This window comes from Heterodontus francisci, chromosome 1 (assembly GCF_036365525.1).
Source record: "Heterodontus francisci isolate sHetFra1 chromosome 1, sHetFra1.hap1, whole genome shotgun sequence".
Classification (NCBI taxonomy): Eukaryota; Metazoa; Chordata; class Chondrichthyes; order Heterodontiformes; family Heterodontidae; genus Heterodontus; species Heterodontus francisci.
In genome coordinates this window covers 265,339,260-265,356,555 of record NC_090371.1, presented here as the reverse complement: position 1 = coordinate 265,356,555, position 17,296 = coordinate 265,339,260, and the positions used below count along the sequence as shown (strand labels likewise).

The 17,296-nt window shown below is 42.2% G+C and overlaps 1 protein-coding gene across 2 annotated transcripts in view; it reads left to right on the top strand.

The window, feature by feature from the left end:
- Nucleotides 1–17,296, top strand: part of LOC137376043 (protein Jade-1-like) — a 148,926-nt gene that overhangs the window by 39,449 nt on the left and 92,181 nt on the right. For both annotated transcript variants that reach the window (XM_068044023.1, XM_068044032.1), the window contains exon 2: nt 16,921–16,998. In XM_068044023.1, the coding sequence (XP_067900124.1) occupies nt 16,947–16,998 (52 nt within the window). In that variant the 5' untranslated portion in view covers nt 16,921–16,946. The remainder of the gene's footprint in view (nt 1–16,920; nt 16,999–17,296) is intronic.

Here is a 17,296-nt window from a genome sequence, read left to right as displayed (position 1 = left end):
AGCTAAAATCAGTCATTGTATAATCAACTACTGACAGAATCATGTACCAGTGATGAGGAAAATTGCAAGATTGGAGTCTTGGAATATGCAGATCTGTCTTCGCTAATTTTATTCGAAAAAAAATAGATATAAGTAAAATGTGGTGGATAAAATTAGCAGTGACAGGATTACTGGAACTGTGGCTAGCACATCGAGTCTGTTAACTTTTAACAATGAGCATTCAAACCCCAGGTTCCACCATCTTAAGGTGCTGTGATAGGATTTGACTGAAATATCTCACTTCACAAATCAAAAGCAAGCTGCCAGCATCAGGCAGTTTCACAGCTCATTTCCGGTGGATTTTGTGATAGTATTAATAATTAATCCACTTGTGCATTTTCTTCCCCATTTTCTGCCAGTTATCTCTCTTTTCCTGTATTAAAATAGAGGAGTATCATAACTAATATCATTAACACTAACTTATATATTCAAAATAATTCGTGTTATAGCAAGAAATGAGTCAAGAGCCATGTTTATTATGATAATCGGACATGTTTATGATATTTTGACTTGTTTTCAGTTTAGTGGGATAAAATCTTATATGAAGCAGTATACACATCACATATATATGTATGCATAAAGCTTGCTATAGAATGGACCAAATGAATTGTGAAATAAAATTTTAATGAGAGCATAACTCCCAAGCCCTCCTAGGAAATAAATTCCATATACTTCTAAAATTTTCACTCAGCTGCAGCATTTAAATGGTGCAGTTTGTGTGCATTTATATTAACGTTTGCCAAGATGTTGTACAAATCTCAGTGCAACTTCCTCCTAGTTTGCATTATAGGTTTTCAGCTGTTCTTCAACTGCAAGGACTTAACTGTTCGTCAGATACTGACATTGAATGGTAAGCTAGTCGCATGAAAAAATTACCTTTACAAATCTTGACTTTGAAGCATGAACCAAATATCACATGACAGTGTCCACTTTTTGCAAATCTGTAGACTTCATGTCAATGCCATTCGTGCAGAGCCATATTGTGAATCCTTTGCAGGTGATCTACCTGGTAGCATCTGTGCAAATAAAGAAGAATTCAGTATAGATTAAAGGAATCCACAAACTATTAATGTCCACCTCAGTGAAGCTTTCTCAGACTCCGCTTTTTCACCCATTGGTGAGGTGTGAAGTTGCTCTGGAAACCTTTAGTGGTTTTTCTATTTCCTAGATCCTCAATTGCAGTATTGGTATTCACATCTTACTATTAAGCATGAAGCCTTTGGCTGGGATTTACAATTTCTTCAAAGCCATGCCTCTCGTTCTGCCAAGAGTATGTTCTACCAGTCTTACTGGATATATAGAATTTCCCTGTCTGTCTGTCACTTGCACAGCTTTTTTCTGGATTGACTCCAATTTCCATAGGGACTATTTTCAGACTGTGAGTAACTTTAATGCTTTCTTGCTTGCATGTATTCCATTAGTTAAGCCTACTAAGTGTGCTATTAATACCTGCTCACATGTTGTGGTGGTAGTTCAATTCTGTAGTAAGTGCTTTAGAGCAGCAGACTAAAACACCGACTTGAATTGAGCTTCTTCCCCAGCTATGATCTGTACAGTGATTACGCAGCTGGCTGACGCTGTCTAAGCTTTCTCAGACATGAGGAAGGTAGCAGGTTGCAACTGGTCTCCGTTTCCAAGCAAGAAGTTAATGCCTTGGGGAAAGGGAAAATTAGCTGGGAAAAAAGGTAAAAATAAAATGTATATTTTTTTAAAATAACACCAATTAAGCCAAATATTACAGGGTGAATGCATGTAACTAAATCTGAATTTTAGGATGATGTTTAGTTTAGTTTAGAGATACAGCACTGAAACAGGCCCTTCGGCCCACCGAGTCTGTGCCGACCATCAACCACCCATTTATACTAATCCTACACTAATCCCATATTCCTACCACATCCCCACCTGTCCCTATATATTTCCCTACCACCTACCTATACTAGGGGCAATTTATAATGGCCAATTAACCTATCAACCTGCAAGTCTTTGGCATGTGGGAGGAAACCGGAGCACCCGGAGGAAACCCACGCAGACACAGGGAGAACTTGCAAACTCCGCACAGGCAGTACCCAGAATCGAACCCGGGTCCCTGGAGCTGTGAGGCTGCGGTGCTAACCACTGCGCCACTGTGCCGCCCCCTGGGATGTATTTCCCAGTCTTTTAAGCTATGGTTAGATTAGGCTTTACTCTAAAGGGACTTCATCTATTAAGGTTCAGTACAATTAGCTTCTTAGTATTGTGTTCATATGTATAATTTTGAATAGGCACATTGGAAATGGGCATGTTGCAACATTTATCTGGAGGAAACAGTTTCTTCATTACAATGTGTGCAAGCAGGACCTTTGGGATAAGAGAATATGCCTTGTGAATGAACTAAAAAACAGCAGCAGTTGTACCCAGGAGGGTGAACAAGCAGCATGCTAAAGAATTCAAATTTACAACATAGTCTCGGGTTGGAAAAAAAACTAGTGTGGGAGGAGAAAAGAAGTCAACAGAGACACAACTGAGCAAAATAAACCATTTACCAGCCAAGTACATTTGCACTTGGATTGTAGATCAAATCAGCATATTGGTCTGGTTGCATTCCCTTCAACCTGACATAGAATTTGTGAATACCAGTAGAAATATTTTTTTAGAATTTGTGTATCTCTTTAATCTTTGGCATATTTTTGATATTTGCTAATGGAGCAATATGCGCAACCAGAATATTGATTTTTTTTTTTCCAATACCATTCGTGCTAATGCATGACATTTTAACATTGTCGATGTGGCAAAATACATAACTTTGTTGGATCACTTGAGGAGCCCTCATCAAGGTGATACTGTTAGTGCGGGAAACCTCAGCTGCAGAAGGACTTGGTGTTTGGCACAAAACTTGCAGAAATAAGTTTTCAGAAGGTTTGATTGAGCTTTGTCTGGCACTGCCCTGACTCTGTTAGAAGCTGTGAGAATCGATCTGCTACACCAATAGTGTACAACCCTATCACACATTATTGGAAAGTTGCGATGTCAGTGGATGCTTCCAGCCTGCACACTGCATTGATAATGCCAATGCCCAGAAGAAGGGAGTGAATAACATTATTCAGCAGGTTCCAGGACAGTGATGGGATGTCAATGAGACACATTCTTGATATGTTCCTTGGTCTCTTGCTGCATGCCCTCTGGCTCGTACTCCAGAGAATGCCATCTAGGGGATTTTATAACTGATAAATTGTCTGCCTGCCCCTTAGCTCAGTATGGAACATGAGATTTTGAAACTCCTCCAAGACGTTTATGCCTCAGGATTGGGTTGAGCAGTGGAGATGGGTTAATATTTTTACAGTAATTTCTTTGGATTAATGTAAAATGCTGCAAGGCAGCTACAGATAGTGAAGAAGAAAATATTTAGTTTGTGTACAGAACCATGTAGATAAATAATTTTCTTCATATGATTTCATCATTTTCCAGATGAATTGAAGCTATGAACAATGCTTTCAAATTATTGCGGAGGCAAGTGTTTAAAATAAACTGTCACTTATAAGACTGATTTGTTTTAAACTGTTTAAAGTTAGGTGACACCCTCTAAATGGGCCTATATGGCTGCTCTATGGCTATTTTTCTTCATTGTGATGTGGATTGTTGATTCATTTTTCATACTTGACCACAGATCACCACAGGAAATCTGCTATTGTTGTGGACATAAGAATATATAATGGGAAATATATATATAAGTGCAGAATTTATGACTTGAAAATGAGGTCCGAATTAAGTTGTGCACCCTTTACCAATTATCATCTGCCCTCTAATTCACTGCACTTGCTCTTGACTCCTATGTACATGCAGCAGAAGACCGACTAGTAATAAAATCTTGCATACAGTGCAAGCCATTACACACTTCCTGTAATACTTTAGTGTGAAAGTTAATTAGTCACATTTATTCGAACATAAGTAAATTTAAGAGACAATTATTCTGATTGATTAGATTGGACCTTTTTTAAACTCATTCATGGGATGTGAGTGTTGCTGGCAAGGCTAGCATTAATTTTTTTTTTAAATTTCCAAAATATACTTTATTCATAAAAATTTGTAAAAAATACATTGCCAGTTTCAAACAGCACCAAGTCAAAAATTACAAACCGTGCAAAGGAGGTCCGTTTGCTTCAATACAATCATGAGTTGCCTCACAACCCTTCCATTTCACATTTGTCGTGCCAGATACATTTTTACATTTTACAGGAGACAAAATTTTCCCGATACAGTTCGAGGGGTTTCCCATGGATCCAGCCCCTCAGTTCAGCTTGGTGGGGGGACCTTACACAGTGGTCTTTCCCCATTGAGCCTTTGCTGCGGCTGCCCCAAGCTTTAGTGCGTCCCTCAGCACGTAGTCCTGGACCTTGGAATGTGCCAGTCTGCAACATTCGGTCGTGGACAACTCTTTGCGCTGGAAGACCAGCAAGTTTCGGGCAGACCAAAGGGCGTCTTTCGCCGAATTGATAGTCCTCCAGCAGCAGTTGATGTTTGTCTCGGTGTGCGTCCCTGGGAACAGCCCGTAGAGCACAGACTCCTGTGTTACAGAGCTGCTTGGGATAAACCTCGACAAAAACCACTGCATCTCTTTCCACACCTGCTTTGCAAAGACACATTCCAGAAGGAGGTGGGCAACCGTCTCTTCCCCACCACAGCAAGGCTAGCATTAATTGCTGATCTTTAATTGCCCTTGAGAAGGTAAGGTGGTGGTGAGCCGCCTTCTTGAACTGCAGCAGTCCATGTAATGCAGGTACTTCCACAGTGCTGCTAGGTCAGGAATCCCAGGAATTTAACCCCACGACAATGAAGGAACTGCGATATATTTCCAAGTGTGGATGGTGTGTGACATGGATCTTGGAGGTAGTGCTGTTCTCATGCACTTGATGCTCATGTGAACAGAGGCAGCATTCTGCAGAAAAAATAAATTAAAACAATCTTTAAAACAATTGAGCAACTCCAAGGCAGATGTAAATGCAGGGGAAGTTGTGTTTTTTCAACAATGATTCCTACTGTTTGAGTAATTTACACTTTCTACTTCCTGCACTTGGCATGATTTGTTACAGATATCAAAATGCTGCACATTGCAACTGTCTCACTCCATGAATAGACTGGTTGCACATTGCCTCCACTTCCCAAAGAGGATGGAACATTACTATATCCTCTTTTAGAGGTTCACCTGCATGCTTAATTCTACCACAGGGAACAGCTCTTCTTGCAGATGCCCGTTAAACTTTTACACCCCTAAATCCTGTGGTGCAAAAGCCCATGGGGTACAGTTTCCACTTTGGACACAACAGGCCCAAAATTGGCCCAAAATTGTGCCTGTTTTGAAAGATGTTTTTTCCCCTCACACTGAGTTTCTGTTCAAACTCATTTGCATATTGCCAAATGCAAAATCTGCCATAAATGAGCGCAATAGGGCAACATTTTGACATAACCTTTTTTGAAAAAGAAAAATTCCTTCGTATATTTGAAAAGTGGTAGTTTGTTTTCAACAGCAATAACAGCTTCATCACAAAAATAAGCATTTTTGACCACTGTCAATCCTCTGAGAAACCTGATTTTAAATTACTAAAATTCACTTTTTAAAAAAAACATACAAAACAATTTTCTAGTTATATTGAATAGTCACTGCCTTAGTAAATTAAAGCAAAAATTATATTCCAAAGCTTATAAAACATACCTTTTAGTGTCCTTGTGCCTAAAAGGACCAGTTTATTTTTAAAGCCTCCCTGAATACGTGCACTTATCAGAAACTCCCAGTGGTGATTCATTCTCCCTGGGGCGTGGCCACTTTCGTGGACAGGGCCTACTTCCAGCATGATCTTTTCTAAAGTAATGCAAAAGGTTGCGGCAACTTGATTTGTGCTGAAAGCAAGGGCTGAACTTTATAAGCCCTCTGGCATTGGGGGTCATGGCGGGGGGATGGGGTGGGGCCTGAAAATTCTTCTGGGAGAGGACCGCCACGACCCCCGACGCCGAGTTGCCCTGCTGCATTTTGCCTGCATTTCGGTGTGGGCGGCGGGGCATTCATCTCCATATTGAAATCAATGCAAATAAATTCAAATAAACTTACCTGGTCCCGATGGCTGTCCAACGCTGATATTCCGGCCCCCGGCTGGAACTCCCGTGTCTTCGGATCTCTGTACGGACGTCCGAGGTGTAACAGTGGTTGGGGTGTGGGTGGAGGGGGGAGAGGAGTGGGGAGCGGAGAGCGGTTAAATCTGTCTCAGTTGGCTGAGGGGATGGTGGGAAGTGGTTGAAGGACAAGGATTATGAAGTTGGGGGTGAAGGGTTGGGACCAGAAAAATAGTTTTTTGGGGGGGAGGGGGAAATAAATATATTTGATCATTGTGGGGAGGAGGGGCTTTGATGTTTGTTTAATTGATTTTATCGAAATAAAAGGTGATGTTCCCATTAAAATTTGAAATCATCTGTCAGGGCTTGAAGTCCTTAAAAATGCTGCCGGCACCGGCGCGGTGGTGCTGGGCGCCATTGCCAGGGATGGAGGGGCCGCCCCCCTCTGGTAGGGAGGGGGGGTTTGCTCTGCCCCGCCCCCTCCATTTAAGTGAGCCCCCGCGCAGGCTGGCAAGTTCAGAGCGCGCCGCTCGCAGTTTGCGGCACGCTCAAAAAAATTCAGCCCCAAATTGGACTTAAAACCCGGCGATCTTCTGCACTGGCTTCAGCCAAACTGCATCAAAAATACCAGCACGGTTAAGTGGAAACTCCAGACCCATGTACTGCCTGTGTGGAGTTTGCAAGTTCTCCCTGTGTCTGCGTGGGTTTTCTCCGGGTGCTCCGGTTTCCTCCCACAAGCCAAAAGACTTGCAGGTTGATAGGTAAATTGGCCATTATAAATTGTCACTAGTGTAGGTAGGTGGTAGGGAAATATAGGGACAGGTGGGGATGTTTGGTAGGAATATGGGATTAGTATAAATGGTTGGTTGATCGGCACAGACTCGGTGGGCCGAAGGGCCTGTTTCAGTGCTGTATCTCTAATCTAATCTAAAATGTGTGCCAACTTCTTAATTTACCAGTCAAAAAAACGTTAGCGACTCTGAGCTGCTTGGTTTATAAATAATCTCAGCACTCATTTCACCAACTTACAGCATTTCCATCTTATAGCCTTAAAGGGTCTATGTTCTATTTAAGACTGCATAATGTTTCTGTCTTTATAAAACAGATCTTTCCACTGTGAGCATCTCTGCAGGAAATATATTCTATTTACATAATACATTCATCGGGACTGATGTTGAGACTGTAATCTCATGTCTGTAAATTTCGTGGGCGGTTTTATTCTTCTTTTTTTAATGTCTCCTTTTGTTGCCGATTCATACTACTCTCCTTGTCATTTCTGCAGTATCTCACTAAAAGATTAACAATTGTGTGCATCATAATGGTAAGTTTATGGAGACATAATCAGCAGCTTATTACTGGGAAATAATATGGCCAATATAATAACTGTCAGCTTATCTCATTTGGGAGCAATCTTGTTCCTAAATTGGATTTTTGTGGATTCAAGTACCACCACAGACTTAAACACATAATCTAGGTTGATTAATGATCTTGTGCAGTACTGAGAGTGTGCTGCATTGTCAGAGTGAGAAATTAAGCCAAAGTACAGTCTACCTACTCAGGTAGATGCAAAAGATGCTTTGGCGATGTTTGAAGAAGAATAATGAGTTCTAGTGCTATGGTCAACCTTTTTCCCTTCAGCAAAGCACCATTTATCCTGTTGCTGTAAGTGTCTGCACCAATAGGTGGATGAGTTTGCCTGGGTAATAACAGCGACTGTACTTCTAATGCAATTAATTGGCTGGAAAATGCTTTGGGACAGCCTCAGGTCCCATATGTTTACTACTTGTCACAGTATTAAACCTAGAATATAGAAAGCTAAAAGTCCTGTCGTATGTTCAAAGAAGAGTTTGTTAGAGTCAACTAGAATTGCTTGATTTGTTACACCCTTGAACACAGTTCCAGCCCAAACCCCGCCACCCCCTTCCACCTTAGAGTTCTTTTTAAAAATATTACCATCTCACTTTTCACCATTTCCAAGCTTTCCCTTTTGACTTTTGCGGCTGATATTTTCTTTCTTCTATTACTTCTGCCATGATGGCGGTTGCTTCTTGACGCATGGCTTTGCATGTGATGAGTGGTAAGCACATAATGATTGTAGATTAGGTTTATCTTGTTTTTGTTGTCCATCAGTGGAAAATATGCAGCCTTCTCATGTGACAGGAAGCGTCTTTTTTTACTGACACATAATTCTGGTTTATTGGCTTAAAATGATCATGGTCTTTAAACCCTGTTTGTTTTTTATTCTGTCGTCATGATTCCGTCAAGCTGGGATAAGCATAAAGAACAAATACTCCTTTTTGGAGTTCTTTTAGTTCCCAGACCAGGGAGAGCTGGGCAGTAACAATAGAGATGGATGGGAGAATTTGATTATTGTGAGGCTGGGAGGCTTACGGTACGAGAAGGATGAATGACCTTTCAGGGATGAGGTTTTTGCAGGCCTGCACGACCTTTTACATTAAATTCCAATGTACTCAGTCTCTTGGTTCAGCATAGTAGCACGTTCATGCGTTTCTTCGCCTGAGAGGGCATTTGAGAAACTTGCTCTGGGGTTTCTGCCAAGCCCTGCACTATGAAGGGCCAAGAACAGCCTGGTTAACCTGCTTTCCTTTTCCTTCCTCGTTACCTGTTGGGAAATTTCCTAGTCTTCACTTACCACTCTCTTTGATCCACTGCCTCTATTTTCCTCCCCATGTGATATCAAAACCTTCTAGGGGTAGGCAGCCGCTGGTGTCAACCCACAGGCAAATCTTAGTGGATCACCTGAACTTGAATTCCTCACTTATCAGTCAATCGTGATGCAATTTATTTGTCACTCCCCAGGCAGGGAAATTGACTGAGTGTTCCTCCAATTTTGTTTTTCTCAACTTGCAAAGTCTAGGCTTGTATTCCCTTGAATATAGAAGATTAAGGTTGATCTACTTGAGATGTTTTAAGATGATTAGAGGAATTGTTAGGGTACATTAGTAGTAGTGGTGATCTGCCCATTTCTCCATGCCTCACGGTCCTACAGTTTTATCTCATAAGAGCCTCCCATTTTTTAACTTCCATGAGAAATGAGCAATATGACTAAGGAAAGAATTTGAGATGGTTTCCTGTTGCCTTCCACATGTGTGCTTTAACGGAAACACAGTCTTGTTCCCGAAGGATCCTCCGCCTTTAAGCAGCTTTTGTCTCTCGAGGTTCTAGCTCTTCTGCCATCACCACCGAAAATTTGCTGGTTCTGCCATTGGCCAGGGCTCGTTACTCTGAGCATGGGGCCCTTACCAGGCCCAGAGGCGACTCTCAAATGGGCAGGGATGACCACCCCCTGAAGTCCCAAATGACCCTGCTATCCTAAGAACAGAGAGAGAGAGAAACGATTTCCTTTTGTGGGGAAGTCCAGAACAAATGGGTATAACAGTAAAATTAGAGCTAGACCATTCGGGGTGATGTCAGGAAACATTTCTTCATACAAAGGTAGTGGAAATCTGGAACTCTCTCCCTGAAATTGAAAATTTGTAAACTGTTAGGCAAGGGCAAGAAGGCTTATGAAGCAAGATGGGGTAGATGGAATTAAGATACAGATCAGCTATGATCTAAATGAATTGCAAAACAGGCTCGAGGGGCTGAATGGACTACTTGTGTTCCTAATTCCCATTTCCCTGTGACTCTAATTCCTTATATGGGACTTTAGAGGTGAACTTATCAAAAATTGCCTGCTGCATCTTGTAATTTGAAGATGATGAAGATTTAAGGTGATTGACAAAAGAAGCAACAGTGATACGAGGAAAAACTTTTTTTGACACAGTAAGTGGTTAGGATCTGGAATGCACTGCCTGAGAGTGTGGTGGAGGCAGATTCAGCCATGGCTTTCAAAAGAGACCTGGATAATTATCTGAAGGGAAAATAATTTGCAGGGCTACAGGGAAAAGGCTGGGGAGTGGGACTAGGTGAGTTGCTCTTGCAGAGAGCCAGCATGGACACGATGGGTCGAATGGCACCATCTGTGCTGTAACCATTATATGATTCTATGAAACTGTTTTGCTGGATCAGGAGATGATGGACTGTTTCCGTTGAGTGCGAAAGTTGGTTCTGGAGCCCATGCGTAGCAGGATTTTTTTTTAAAAAGGTAAGTGATTCTGTTTGCAGAAGCAGTAGAGCTGTAGCAGAAAATGACAACATATCAATATGTTTTTATCCATATGAGCAATTACCACAAAGCAGACATCAGTAAAGTGGTTTTGTTTGTCTGTCTGTTTTCCCCCTCCCCTGTCCGTGTCATTATGGGTTAAATTTCAACATATGCTTTCCCCAATGACTCAGTTTTGCTACTGAGCCATACAAACAGGAAAGATCGTGGGTCTCATCACCAATGTTGTTAAGTTAGCTGATCTCAACTGGTACAGCACTTTGCTCGCAGTAGTTCCTGTTCCTAATTGTCCTCAAGTGACGCGGAAAATGACTGCTTGGTAAGTTACAGGTGGATGGTTGTTGTCTGTATAGAACTGCACCCCTTATAGTGTGTGCTAGCCTTCAGTAGAAGCTTTTATATGCTTCCTTTCCCGCAGTGTAATCTCAGCAGTTGTATCAGTAGCTCTGGCAAAAAATGTAAAAGTTTTTTTTTCTGTAGGTTGAGATAGTACAGCTATAATAAAAGCAAAATACTGCGGATGCTGGAAATCTGAAACAAAAACAAGAAATGCTGGAATCACTCAGCAGGTCTGGCAGCATCTGTGGAAAGAGAAGCAGAGTTAACGTTTCGGGTCAGTGACCCTTCTTTGGAACTTAGGGTCACTGACCCGAAACGTTAACTCTGCTTCTCTTTCCACAGATGCTGCCAGACCTGCTGAGATAGTACAGCTGTTTTCTTGGTGACAGGTGGCAGGGTTGTCATACCACGAGTCTTCAGTGCGGTGCTGGCTGACAGAAATGATTATCTTCTCTTGTACCATGTTCAGTACCTTCAGGGGAGGAATGGAGAAAGTTGGAGGTTTAGCCATAGCAGATATGCTTGCTGACAATGAGGATGCAGGCTGACTAAACTGATGGGTGGGCTTGACATAGCTTAATTTGTATTGCTGGTGGGTTGGAAGCTCCTTCTTAAACTTATAAGAAGTCCTGATTTTGTTTTTTCTTCCCTGTGTGAAAACAAGCCTTTTTTTTTGACGAGGAGAGCTTAATGACTGGTCAGCGAATACATTACAAAGAATTGATTTTTTTTTTAAAGTTAACACATTGGCCCTGAAAGAGCTTTGCTTGTTATCTTACGAAATTCATTCACTTCAGAAAGAGACTTTTCTATTATGGTGAGGGCAAAGAGTTAAACAAATAGTCAGTCGCCTTGTGATGATCTCAGCAGTCCACCTCCTGTTGTCAGGGTTTAATGGAGTAGGAGGGGTGCTACTGCTGCATCACTGCTTTTATGTGCTCCTTTTCCTGCACTGTAAACTCAGCAGTTGTGTGTCAGTAACACTGGCAAAAAAGTGTGAAAGTTTTTTTTTCCTGCAGTTTGAGATAGTACAGCTGTTTTCTTGGTGGCAGGGTTGTCATACCACAAGTCTTCGATACGGTGCTGGCTGACAGAAATAGTTTATCTTGTATCATGTTTGGAAGACTACATCCTCACAAAGGATGTTGTGCGCCTTTGATTATGCTTGTGGTGTGCAAAATTAGATTGGAACAAATGCGTACAGCTCATTTGGCAAAGCATAGTGCTTGATGTGAGATGCATCATGAGGTGAAATGTGCTGGGCTGTGATGAATCAGTATTAGTTAATGATGGTGTCTTTCATCTTATAAAGACACACATGCGCACACAAGAAACCAAGGATATGAATCTGAGCTGGTTTTACAACTGTCTCGAACATTCAGAAGTAGTCTAAAAAGTTGCCAGTGGCTGAGATAACTTTGTGAGGATCAGTGAGTGCCTCATAATGGTTTATCTAGCAGTGCTGCAGTTATCTGACATCTGGATTGAAGGTGGGGAATCATGGCATTTAAAAAAGGGGTCTTTGTTTAGTGGGCGATAACTGATAGTAATAAATACATGTTAACAGGATACTACTGTTGCATGACCAATTTTTACTGGCAGATATGCACTGCTATTGATGTAAATACAGCACTGAGTTAGCAGTGTAATACTTCCCTGAAGTATTACCTTGTTCTTTCCTCTTGTCAGTCTTTGACTGATTTTGAACGCAGGTCCTGGAGGTGAACCATGAAGTTTTGAAGCCCACTGTACCACCCAAAATGCAATGTGGCAGTATCTGAGGCTGACTCTCCTGCAGAGCACTGGTATTGCAGTGCTACTGTTAGACTGTAACAGTATCAAGGGGCTGCTGTGGTATTACTGACTTAATGCTGAATGTGCAAGTGAGGGCCTGGGAGATGGTGGTTGGACCAGACTGTGAATTGAAGGATTTTGAGTTTAAAAGTGAACTGAGCTTTTGCCCAGTAATAGAAAGAGCACTTCAGCAGTTCATCAGAATTTGAGCCTTCTGTTCAGCGTTAGTGCATGGGTGGTGAATGTGGCTTGCACCATTACCTCTTCTCGGCTCATTGTAGTTGCCTACAGAAAACATTTTGGACAGAATTCCTTGTAAAAATGGTCCCGTCGGGAAACATTGTTCAGAATCCTTGATTTGCAGCTGTGTTTTGTCCACAAGCCACAAACCCTTTTGGAAATGGGGGTCATGTTCCTTTTAACCACTTACTGTGGCCTTGTGCAGAAATAAGTGCTGATTGCTGTATTTAATCTATCAATGAGAAACACAACTGGGTAAGGTTTTGCCTATCAAGAGATTTTATGCTAAATGTCATCAGTGAGGAGTTCAGCTAAATTTCACACTTTTGTATTCCAATACAACCTTGCTGTGTGAGAACAGTTCAATTTCCTGCAGTGGCTTCTCTTCCCACCTCGCATGTTATTTCTGGAGTCCCCTCGAGAATCTAACCATGGTCCCCTCCTACTTCTCATCTCCATGAGGATCCTTGGCGACATCATCGAAAGATTTGACCTCGGGTTCCGTATGTACACTGAAAGCACTGAGTTCCATCTCGTCAACACCTCTCAACCCCTTCACTGTCTTGTCAGCCTGCTTGTCCCGCGTCCAGTCCTGGATGAGCAACTTCCTCCCCTTTAAACATTGGAGTATCAAAGCCATTGTCTTTTGCCAGAGCCTCCATTCACTTGCCACTGATACTGTCCCTCTATTGGCCATTGCTTCGGGCTGAACCAAACTGTATAGACTGTATGTGATCTTGGCATCATGTTTGACCCTGAGCTAAGCTTCCGACCCCATTACCTCTCCATCACAAATCCCGCCTGCTTTCACATCTAAAGTTGTCTATCTCCATCCCTTCCTCATCCATGCTTTTGTTACCTCCAGTCTTGACGATTCCAATGCTCTCCTGGCTTCTCCCACCTTCTATAAAGTTGAACCCATCCAAAACAAGTTAGTTAAAGGCGCTATGCAAATGCAAGTTGTTGTGAATTTGTTGGGGCAGAATCCATACACTTGCTTCAGTTTGTGCTTAAATAAATAATGAAACAAGGTGTTGCATAGATGTTTCAGTTACTGGGGAGCACATCTTAACAAAGATTTTATGTACTTCAAAGATTGATTACTGGTCCCTTTGCGTGGCTTGCATTGTGTGTTGTGGAGAAATTCAGCTTGTAACACAACATTGATTTTTTTTTTTACATTCTGCTGCCTTTCTTTTCCTGCCTACCCATTGTAACTAGACTTCCAAGTTAAAGAGTCGCAGTTGGAATGCATTATCCAGAGTACTTGATTTTGAAATACTGCTGCAATTAAGCTACTTCAAAAGCGTAACCCATCTGGGATCGCTTTTGAGAGGAAAACCTGGCTGCTATGAAGTGAGGAGATAAAATGTTACACTCTCTTTAAAAGTTGGGATTCGTCGTAACACAGCTGTACACAGTTGATACCATTGAGCAGAGTTCAATTTGTGATGCATATTGTGTGTGAACTATGAAGGATGGCGAATTCACTCGTAACTCACTGCAGAAATAATTGAGTATCCTGTGAGGTCCTGATCATGAACCTGATATTTTGTGATGTTCTACAACAGTGTCCAGAACAGTTGCATCTGAAGCAGTGGCAAATGGGGGAAAAATACTCTCCGATAGAGAAAAAAAAATACTGTATTTTGATTTGCCAGAATAGTCCCAGGGATGATGGATTTTAGCTACAAAGTTAGGTTGGAGAAGCTGGGGTTGTTCTCCTTGGAGCAAAGGAGATTGAGGGGAGATTTGATTGCCATGTATAACATTATGACAGGTTTAGATAAGGTAGGCAAAGAAAAGCTGTTCCCATTAGCTGATGGTACAAGGGCTAGGGGACACAGATGAAAGGTTTTAGGCGTGACATGCAGGGGGTTGTGAGGAAGAACCCTTTTTACGCAGTGAGTAGTAATGACCTGGAACTTTATGCCTATGAGGATGGTGGAAGTGGAATTGGTGAAATCAGTGATTTCAAAAGAAAATTGGATGGGCACCTGAGGGAAATAAACTTGTGATGGTGGCGGGGGGGTGGGTAATGGAGCTGACTGGATTACTCTACAAAGAGCTAGTATGGGCTGAATGGCCTCCTGTGCCGTAAAGAGTATGACCCTGGTCTGTAAAAGGGGATTGGCGGCACGAGGCTCGGGTTTAGCAGCCCCTCGAGCTTCATTCCGTCAGTGTAAGAATACAGTGTGCCCTTTTATCGTATCTGAAATATTTCAGATGTGAGCGAATCTGTTGCAAGGCCTAAAAAATCTTTTTTGAAAACTCCTGGGGCCTTTAGTAAAGAGTAAGCATTATTTGGAGTGATATAGGAGACTGGTCACTGTAAGCTGTTCAAGTGTCTAATTCTACTGCTCTGAAACTCAGTCGACTCTGCCTCCCCTTCCCTCAGTGTTGCATTTTGTCTTTTTTGAATTATCCCCATAAGCTTCCTTGATGGCTTGGTGGTAAATACATCCGCCCTAGTCTGGCAAAGAAAGGATGGGTGCTCCCCAGTGGGTGAGTAGCCTGTCAACAGACCCTATTTTGAAGAATAGCCACTTTTGTGAGTCAGTGGAGGGTGGCCATGCTTCTGGAAGGAACTGTAGCCCACTGTGACTTCGAAAGGAAGGGAGAAAATAGGAGGGAAAAGTCCCCTTGGGTTTAGATTTCGTGCCAGTTACTTGAACATTTTGTTTTAGTATGGCTTCTATTTACTGTAATATTGGATTTATTTTAAATTGGCTGGTTTAATTTTTATCATTGAGCAGTATCAGTGTCAGGATAACTCCAGGATCAGGCTGTTGCAGAGTTTCAGTTGGAATTACTAAGCTACTTGTTAACCCAGGGTTGTACAACATGCAGTCCGCGGGCCAGGATCCGGCCTGCCAAAGGTTTCCATCCGGCCTGCGGGTGTAAACTGTACCCGGGGCCGTTGCTCATCTTCGCCAGGGGTCCGTGACGGGAAATGAGAAATTTCCCTTTGTCTTCGTCTTGCAGACAGGCTTTTAAAATCATTGCGCTGTCAGTTTCACAAGTGACAGCTGCAGAAGCAGGAACGCACTTCCCAACTTCGGACAAATTCAGAGTTTTCCGACTTTTTTAAAAGCCCGCCAGAAAACCTCAAATCTATCTGAAGTTGGGAAGCGCGTTCCTGCTTCAGCAGCTGTCAGCTGTGAAACTGACAGCGTGATTTTTTTTTAAACAAACTGACCAACCACAAAGGTGCTGTGCTGAGCGCTGCTGCTTCCTGCAACTGTCTGAGAGAGAGGGGGACAGAGAGATAGAGAGAAGAAGAACAATGAGAGAGAGAGGGGGGAACAGAAAGGTGAGGGACAGAGAGAGAAAGGCGGGAACGTTGGGGGGGGGGCGGACACAGAGAGTGATGGTGAGATGGTGGGGGGTACAACAAAGATGGGGGAGAACACAGGGAGAGAGAGAGAGATCAAGATCACTCCTAATAGATGGATGTCTATCTGGAATACTCCGCATTGCTACAAGATGTGTGTGGGCAGGCACAGATATTGCACTAAATCAGTGTCCAACATAGTGATGAGAAAGTAAATTAATCTTATTTAAAGCTTCTTCACAAAAATGCACATTTGTTGTTTTGATTAATAGTAAGACAACTTTTTAATGCCTTTATCTTTCTGAAATTGTCTCACCGGGCCCCCATGTAAGGCAAAAATTGTAATGTGGTCCCCCACGTGAAAAGGTGGGACAACCTGTGTTAACCTGTACCTGCTGTTTTTGACTACAAGGTGGTTTCTATGCAAACTTGAATGTTCATGGCCTAGAAAACAGGTTACAGTGTACTGGTGAATGAATACCTAACATGGTTGTCTGAAATTCTTCTCTGCTATTTTAGTGGAGGTGCTAGCCCCTTTATGTTAAAGGGTTTAACATTGTTACTGGAGAAAAGAATTGTCGGCCCTTGCATTACATGCTTGTCCACTGGTATTCTACAGAATAATTTTAGAGCCCAAAAGTGACACGATTGTCGATCCTGTTTATTCACGTTCCAGTACATAGAAGTTTAATTATAGTCCCCCTGACGGTATCAACCATTGTATTCTCTGTGATATGCACAGACATTGTGTTATGGCACTTGGAAAACCTCATTACTTATTGGTGCAAGCTTTTTGTCTCATTGATTTTTTGAGGACTAGCTGTCTGTTGCTGACTTGTGGTGACGAGAAAAAGATGGGGAATGTATGTACTTTACAGAATTTCAAGCAGTCAGTCCCTTTTGAGAGACAGGCCACTGTCACTTAATTGACCCTTGATATTAACTATGATCTCTTTCTTCACAGTCTTTGTGCTAGAAATTGAGAAGACCATGAAAAGGGGTCGGCTTCCGAGCAGCAGTGACGATTCTGATGACAATGACAGTAAGTGTTTTTGGTTGCAATGGAAGTGATCTTGCCTCCAGATTATATTAACCGCTATATTTAAAACAAGGAAGACCGCTGACGTAATTCAGCCTTTTGCTCTGTCATCAAAGCTCCTGAATAAATACACCTAATAGGCTAACATACCCTATCAATCACTGTGCCTGTTGTGGTGGGATCCAACCAGTTGAGATACACTCCGTTCAATGAAAATATTAAACGGCGCCCCAGTGAGTAAGTGGTACTGACATTTGAAGAGTGGAAAGGTCATAAATTTGCACCCTGTGCTGTGGTGAGT